This window comes from Zingiber officinale, chromosome 5B, assembly GCF_018446385.1.
Source record: "Zingiber officinale cultivar Zhangliang chromosome 5B, Zo_v1.1, whole genome shotgun sequence".
Taxonomy (NCBI): Eukaryota; Viridiplantae; Streptophyta; class Magnoliopsida; order Zingiberales; family Zingiberaceae; genus Zingiber; species Zingiber officinale.
In genome coordinates, this window is record NC_055995.1 from 56,509,877 (window position 1) to 56,518,276 (window position 8,400).

The 8,400-nt window shown below is 44.3% G+C and overlaps 1 protein-coding gene across 1 annotated transcript; it reads left to right on the forward strand.

Annotated features, from left to right (window-relative positions):
- Nucleotides 1-815: 815 nt before the first annotated feature.
- LOC121986651 (mavicyanin-like) lies at nt 816-1,715 on the forward strand. Its single transcript, XM_042540604.1, has 2 exons — nt 816-974; nt 1,076-1,715. The coding sequence occupies exons 1-2, from the start codon at nt 818-820 to the stop codon at nt 1,519-1,521; spliced, it is 603 nt and encodes a 200-aa protein (XP_042396538.1). The 5' UTR covers nt 816-817; the 3' UTR covers nt 1,522-1,715.
- Nucleotides 1,716-8,400: the final 6,685 nt, after the last annotated feature.

Here is an 8,400-nt window from a genome sequence, read left to right on the forward strand (position 1 = left end):
TTGAGGCATTCAAGAATAAAATAAAACAAGGAAAAAAGGAAAAAAAAAATAGTAAACGAGCATAAAAACTGACAATCGGTGGTTTCTTAGCAAAGCATCAAAAGCTGAGGTCAGATCCCTAGTAAAAAACAAAAAATGGACTGGGTCATCATTTAATCGTAATTGATTACGATTTGTTCATCTTTCCCTATATATATAAAATATATTTTGACAGGGCATTTTTGGGTGTACGGTTGAACCGTTGCCTGACGTACAAACTTTACCAATTTAATTTTTTTTAATGGATCTTAAAAATCTTAATTTCCCATGTGATTACGCCTCCAAAATCTCATTGATTTTATTCGATATCCTTTCCATATCTGCTCTCCTATCCCTCACCTTTCCACCGTATCAAATTCCAAGCCGCGCTCGTACTTTAATGCGATGGAAACCCTAAAACATATTTGTAAACAATAAATTATTACTTATTTTTTTCTCACGGGCATTAATTGGTTGGACCCGTTATGGTAACCATTGGCCGTAATTGGCAATTAAATCTCAAAAATATATAAGGAAGGAAAGTCACAGATATTCTCCAATATAGGAAATGCACCTACGGCGAGTAAATCCAGCCATCGATCAGCCCCAACGGGCGGTCGATCTCAGGACTCGCGTAGCATAGCGCCGTGATCAAAATAGGGCATGAACATTTCGCCTTTGGCAGGTCCACGGCAGTGCGTGCATAGTATATATAAGCGATAGGGGTTGGCTTTAAATTTTGTTACATTGTTAATTGCGAAGAAATTAGGATTCTACTGGGATGGTGATAACGACGACGATGTCAAAGAGATTAGGATTTGTCGTAGCTTTGGCCGTGTTGATGGGGCTGTCGGATGCAACTTTGTACAAAGTTGGAGATAATCAAGGATGGAAGTCCGGTGTGAATTATACCGAATGGTCTGACGGGAAGACTTTCTACATAGGCGACACCATTGGTATCGATGAATTTATTTATTTATTATTATTATTTATTTATTTATTTGAATATTTAGGAGTGTTAAAATATTTATAAATATAATATTTTTTGTGTTGGTAGTGTTCAACTACGGGAGAGAGACGGAGAATGTGGTGCAGGTGACCCATAAGACTTTCCGCAATTGCAGCTCCGATAACCCGATCCGCGTTTTCCACACTGGGAAGGATGTCTTCAACTTGGAGAAGCGATCGCACCTCTATTTCATCTGCGGCTTGCCCGGCCACTGCGAGAGCGGCCAGAAGGTGGACATCCGCGTCCTCGGCGGCCCCGAGTCGCCGGCGCCGGCGCCTGCGCCAGAAACCGCGCCGCCGTCCCCCTCCGCCTCCCCCGCGTCGCCCACCACAGCGCCGCCGTCCTCCTCCTGGTCGCCCGATACTCCGCCGTCGTCCGACTCTCCGTCTCCCTCGCCGGCCCCTGGGCCGTCTCCTTCGAGTGCGGTGCGCGGGGGATGGGGCGTGCAACTGGCGGTCGCTGCCTTTGTCGTGGTCTTGTCGGTCGTCGCTTAGGAGTAAGTAACAGGTCTTTCTTTAGTCGTGAATTAAGTCGTGTATTAGATAGTCGCTTTATGTTTTTTTAAGTCTCGGATAGTTTGGTGTCCTTGTTCTTGTTTGGGTGTCAATCTTTGGATCTGCGTTGTACTTTAGACCATTGTTCGACTTCGTGCTAGTTTCATTTAAAATAATTTTCGTTATTTTGGCAAGATGGGATATTTGATTCAACTCGTGGTATGATTTGCATGATTCTCAGGGGAAGAGGTTGTAGGTAACACTAACTTCAAGGAACGCTTCCATTCTCAGTCTTGTGAATGAGAGAGTGGGATCACATAAATGTTAATTTTAAGGGCTCCTTCAATACACATGCTAATGACTATCACATCGAAATTAAAACCTTTATAAATTCATTAGAAAGTACAATGGATGTTAAGATTTTATATTAGCCATGTGTTGTGATATTATATGTTATAGTTTTAAATTTAGTAAATCAAATAATGAGATTTTAAATAGTCATATATCATGATTTTGTAAAAATTTGGTGGTCAACTTACATCTATTTGTTCTCCATCCGACAATATCTTCTCTTATATCTCTCTTACTCTTCAAAATCTTCCCTAGAGGTAACACAATGTGGAGCCAGACGACAACAACCAATATCTCTCTATTCCCCAATCAGTGGCATTTCTTTGATGTCTCTCTTATCCTTCATGTCTTTCTAACCCTATGACATCTTCCTTTTTCCCATGAATGATATGTTATTTTTTTTAATGAAAGAATATGCTATAATTTTTAAAAATCCTTTCTTCATTTTATACTAAAATTTAAAATTACTTTAGCATCTCTATCAAGATTTTATGCAATAATAATGACGACAAATACTTCTGGCAATCAATCATTACAAAGTTTGACTTAAAAAGAAAATTATTGGTGCAATCATATTGGAGTTGGATTGATTTTGATGTAGTTGGAAAAATCATTGGCATATTGTTTAAGTTGAACAAAATTTATATTTTATGTTAGACAAAATTTCTTTTTATGCCAAGGGTGGAGATGCATGATCTTGACAAAGAGTAAGCAAGTAGAAGATCAAAATTGTGACGTCTTAGCAGATGGAATTTTCGGAGATGGAGCCCCATGCAAATGGAAGTCCTAGAGAATCGAACTTTTGTTAGGGGAAAGTCCAAAAATTGAGATATTTATATATAGATTAAAGTCCTAAAGGTGGAACTCCTGGCAGCTGGAAGTCTCGTAGGTGTAAACTCTTGGCAGATGGAAGTCCCAAAGGTGGAGCTCCTAGAAAATGAAAGTTTCAACAAGTGATGAAAATCATCTATGTGCTCGAAGGGGTGTTGGCTTAGGTGACCTAGATTGAGTAGGACTCAAATGAAAAATTTTATGGATGGATGCTTGCACTACAAAAAGTAAAGGTTTTTGGGATAAATTTTGGGACGAATTTGAAAAGAAAAATTTGTTGCAAAATATTTAGGGACAAAATTTGGAACAAAAAAATTTTCGTCACAAAATTATTGTTGCAAACTTTTGGAACAAATATTTGTTTGATGCAAATTTGGCAATGAAATTGGGGACTAAGTTGACGACGAATAATATTTTCGTCCCTAAATTCGTTGCCAATTTTACAACAAAAAACTCTATTTGTCCCAAAATACTATATAATTTTGCAACGAAAATTTATTTTGTTGCAAACTTAGCAACGAATTCGGAGATGAATTTAATTCTATTGCCAAATCTGTCCCAAATTTGGCAACGGATTATATTTTCGTTGCCAAATTTGTTGCTAATTTTCATGACACATTACAACGAATATTATTTTTGTTGCAAAATTTACAATGAATTTGGCAGATTCATCCCATATTCTGGGACTAAATTTGGAATAAAAATATTTTTATTGCGAAATTATCAATGGATAAATTTGGGACAAATTATTTTCGTTATCAAATTCGTTCCTAAATTAAAAAAAAAAATCCAGCAACAATACATTTCTACAATTCCCATCAATATATACATATATACAACAAATTCAAATAACAAAATATAGACTTTCAACACATCCTAATTAACAATATCACAAATAACACAATATATACATTCAACACATCTTAATTAACAATATCACATCTTATTTCAGATACATATATTAATAATTGAAATCAAATCACAATACAACAAATTCAAAGTTCTCAACATCTTCTTCAAACGACTCCAAAATATTATACAAGTTCAACACTCAAATATTTATAAAGTCTAATAATCCAAGAAGTTAAACAAGGAGTTAAATTTAAAAAAAAAAACTAAGATACATCAACTCATCTTCTTTCTCCACAAAAGCTTTCATCCCCATCAACTCTTCTCTTCCTGCATACAAACAAATGAATAAACCAGATCATGTGTAACCAGAAAGATAATAACTTAAATTCTAACAATCTCATAATTCTAACCGTTTCATTTGTATCAAATTGTTATGATATACCATATTTCACCTTATCAAACAAGTTTTACAAATATTGTATTTCATCAAACATGGAGAGAATGAGATGTATTCTTAAAATTCCTATAATATAAAAATGTCTCAAATGAAGAAAGCACAAACTAATATATGAGCAATTAGTTGATACTAGTCTTTTAGTACTCATAGTTACTTGGTTGTTAGGCAAACTCTAATCATAATTTGAAATTTGAAGTAATAATGCAGTAATAGAAAATTTCAACGAATATATAAAAAGATTGATACCTTTATTTAACTTTTCAAATATAACTAATTTAAAAATAAATAAATATAATTAAAAGTATAACATGTTCAACTACGAGTGTGTTATTTAATACTTACTTTTTTCTCCGATATATATTTCGCCTCACCAACCCTGTTAAAAACAAATTAACAATATTTAATAAAATAAAAATTAGAAAAGTTAACAAGGCATGGTTTAATGTATAAAATACTAATTATGAGACAAATAATCATCATACATAATTAAAATCATGAAATAGCATCACCAGCATCATCGTTATCATCGTCGCTGATCCTGTCCGAGCGCTGAGTCGACGGACGCCGGGGACGTGGCACGCTCCGCTGTCTTCGACTGGTGGTGTAGATCTCGAGCGAACCTGCAAAGAAGCCGAGCCGGGAGGGGTTTCTCGGCGATGACCCTCCGACGCTCAAGTCAGGCAACGAGAAATGAGAGAGGCAGCGTAACTGTGGCTACAGTGAAGATTGCGCGTCCCTTCGTCGACGTCTGGGGGTCCTTATATAGGACCCCGGGGAGGCGCGGGCACGCTTCCCCAAACATACCGTAACGAGCCCTTGTCAGAAAAGTACCTCTGGCGCCATTCCGTAATCGTCCGAGCATATCCCGGATATGACAGTATAAGCTTCCACCGTATGATCCTGTGTACGGCTCGGCCGCCAACCTTGTTGCCTGTCGGCGGCAGACGTCTCGAGGATGATGTTATCCCCTGTCTCCTTTGTCCTCTTGCGCTTCCTGTCTATTCCAGGGCCGAGCGGTTCAGCCGCTCGGCGGGCATATCACTTCTGCCTCAGTCGTATGCTCGGATGAGATTGCTCCTGCCTGACTTTGTTGCCTGGTGCCCTGGCCGAACGGACAGCCCGCTCGGCCATGAAACATTTTTACCTTGAGCATCGGAAACCCGACCCCTAGTCGGGTTGTCTTTTATTCGGCTCGGGGGATACCCGTCCGGTCGGCCATCTCATTCCGGCCGGTCGGGTGGCCGGTCGGCCCTCTCAGTTCGGTCAGTCGGGTCTCAGGGTTGAATCTCTTGACCTTTGACCTCCACGTGTCATTGACTTTCCGCTAACGAGGGTCCCCCGTCCTTACCATCGGATCACATGCCTCCCCCTCAAGTTTAGTCGAAGGAGGCGCTAAGTCCGACTGACTGGACTGCCGGTCGGCCTGAGTGACACCGCCCTGCCACTTTGGAATGTTCCTCCTCATGGCCGCTCGGCCTCTTCCGAGCGCTGGCTTTGCTGCCGTGTCGACGGTCAACGCTGACGCCCTTCGGATCTCCTCGGGATTCGTGCAAATCCTCTCCATTAAGGCTGAGCACGCGGTTTGTGCGCCGTAATGGCGCTCATTAAATGCGCCCCTATGGCAGGGTGCCACGTGGTGCCTCCGTTGGCATCATCGTACGGCTCAGCGATGTGTCCGATGGGACATTGACGGTTTGAAATGAACGACCCGATGGGGGCCTTGATTCCTGTGACCTGCATCCGATGGTCGAGGCCGATCGGGCCCGACCTTATAAAGCCTTCACCTTCTTCCTTCGCCGCACTTTTGCCTTTGCGTGTCCCGCCGCTATCCTCAGTGCTTCAACGTTCCGGCGATTCCGAGTCCCCGTGCTCCGACGATTCCTCGCCTCCTTCCTTCGATCCTCCGCTTCTTTGTAAGGTTCTTCCGCCTTTCTTTCTTTGATTCCTTTGTTTTCTTCGTGCTCTTGGCCGCGTTTCGCCTTTTGGTCACTGCTTTGTTCCTCTTCTCGCTTGCTCATTTACTTTCCCTTTCGATTTCTGCCTCCTCCATTGCTCTGGCGATGGCAAGTTCCTCTCAACCCGCTGACCCAGCTCTCGGCCCATGGTATACCACCATGGAGTCGCGGTTCGATCGGCGCGATGCTGAGAGTCTGTTTGACGCTTTTGATATCCCTTCCGATTTTGAACTAATTTTACCTTCACCTTCTGCTCGGCCGCACAAACCACCGAGCGACGCCTTTTGTCTTTTCCGCGACCAATTCGTAGCCGGTCTGCCGTTTCCCTTCCACCCCTTTATTGTTGAAGTTTGCAACTTTTTTGGCATTCCGCTCGCCCAATTGGTTCCCAACACTTTCCGCCTCTTGTGCGGAGTTGTGGTCTTATTTAAGATACACAACATTCCCCTCCGCCCGGAGGTCTTCTATTATTTTTATTATCCCAAGCAATTCGAGCCGGACACTTATCTGTTTCAAGCTCGGCCCAGCTTAGTCTTTTTTGATAAGCTACCATCTTCCAATAAACATTGGAAAGAGAATTTTTTCTACCTTCGTGTTCCCGGGCGGCTCCCCTTCCGTACGAAATTGCAGGTCGGACCGCCCATCTCTCCCGAGTTGAAGAAGTTTAAGACCCGACCGGACTACCTTCAAGTAGTGAATCTGCTGGCCAGTCTGAAGCTCGACATCAACAAGCTCCTACCTGAAGGAGTGATGTACATATTTGGTTTGAGTTCGAGCCAGACCCCCCTTCCGAGCAGCTTTGGTAAGAACTTTACTTGTACATTTGCCTTGAGTTCTAACTGATTTCCTTCTTTTTTTCTTTGCAGCGAATATCGTAATGGAGTCCGTGCTGTTCGAAATTTTGAAGAAGAAAGCGGTCGCGCTCGAAGCGGCAGCGGCCAAGGAAATGGAGCAACTGGGCATTGCTCTGGTCGGCTCTCACGAGGAGGAGAGTGAAGCACAAGCAGGCGAGTCGGCCGCTCAGGCTTCGCCTATGGATGCGGCTGGCGGCGCAACTCCTAGCAAGGAACCGTTCGTTCGGGAGGAAGATTCCGAACCGGAGGACGAGCTTCCGCTCGACAGGAAAAGACGACGAGTTAAGAAGCCTCTCCGTTCGGCAACCTCCGCGGTGCAAGCATCTGAGCGGATAGCCACCGCCTCTCAACGCGGTAAGGCACCATCGGTGGAGGCGCTCTCCTCCGACCGGACTCCCTCTCAGCTGGATGCGCCTACGGCGCCAATTGAAGCGGTGCCGGTTAGCTCCCTTCCTCCCGCACCACGCCGAGTCCTCTGCTCGGGCATTTTTTCCACATTGTCCAGCCCGACCTCTGATCCTTTGGCGTCCGCTCAGACGACTCCAGGCCGACGCCGTACTATCAGGGCCACTTTGCACCTCCCTACCGAGGCGTTCATGGCGAGTCCGATCGGCTGACGGCCCCCGAGCATATGATCACTATAAAGGGGCCCCTTGCTGAGATGTGGGCGGACGCTCAGACCCGTGTGGCCATGATACCGCTCGACAAGCTGGCTGACAGCCATATGCAGTAGTCCACAGGGGTAAGGTTTACTTCTTCGTTATGTAGTTTTCCCGATCGACCTCTTAACCTTTCAGTGTACATCAGCGATGGGTGGAAGAGATTGCTGTCTCCAACCGCTTGGCAATGGTGGAGGACGAGCTGAAGAGGCTAAAGAGTCAGGGTGGCCCATCATCTTCCCGAGGCCCTTCTTATGCCGAGCTGCAGAAGGAGCTCGGCAAAACCAAGGATCTGTTAGAGGCCGAGAGAAAGAAGACGGCCGACCAGGCGTACATGCTGGACCAGCTTAACAAGCAGGTCAAAAGTTATGATCACAAAATTGAGCTCGCCACCACTCGGAAGAACACCGCCATCGTCGATCTGGAAAAGAAGAACGTGGAAGCCCGGGCTCTGCAGCAGCATGTGAATGAGCTGGCCGAGCTGCTAGAAGGTGAGCAGAAAGGCCGCTCGGAGGAGGTGACTAAGCTCAAGGACTATTTGAAGGACCTGCAGGGGGCTCTTGATGCTTCCCGTGCTGCCTTCAAGGAGTACCAAGAGGCGGAGTCGGACCGCGTCGCCGCCTTGAGGCAAAACTACATCCACTCGGCGAAGTTTGTGGAGAAGGTGTGCGATCGGCTGGTCATCGCCTTCGAGTTGGCCATCACCGCCACTGCGGACTATCTGAAGTCCAAGGGTCAGCTCCCCGAGTCCGTGGTCATCCCTGCTACGGAGCACGCGGCGCTTCTCACCACCATCCCAAAGCATATTTTTGACTTCCTTGAATGAAGTATTTTCAGTAATTCTTCCGACCGGCTAAACTTTAATTTTCATGTGGCGTCTGTAACTTTTAAATTCTAATTTTAAATGAATGCCCACTCTT

Excerpts from the sequence above, each read along its gene's own strand:
- LOC121986651 (XM_042540604.1), top strand. The coding sequence starts at position 818 with ATGTCAAAGAGATTAGGATTTGTCGTAGCTTTGGCCGTGTTGATGGGG. Across the intron at positions 975-1,075 it reads CTACATAGGCGACACCATTG|TGTTCAACTACGGGAGAGAG; the intron begins GTATCGATGAAT and ends TTGTGTTGGTAG.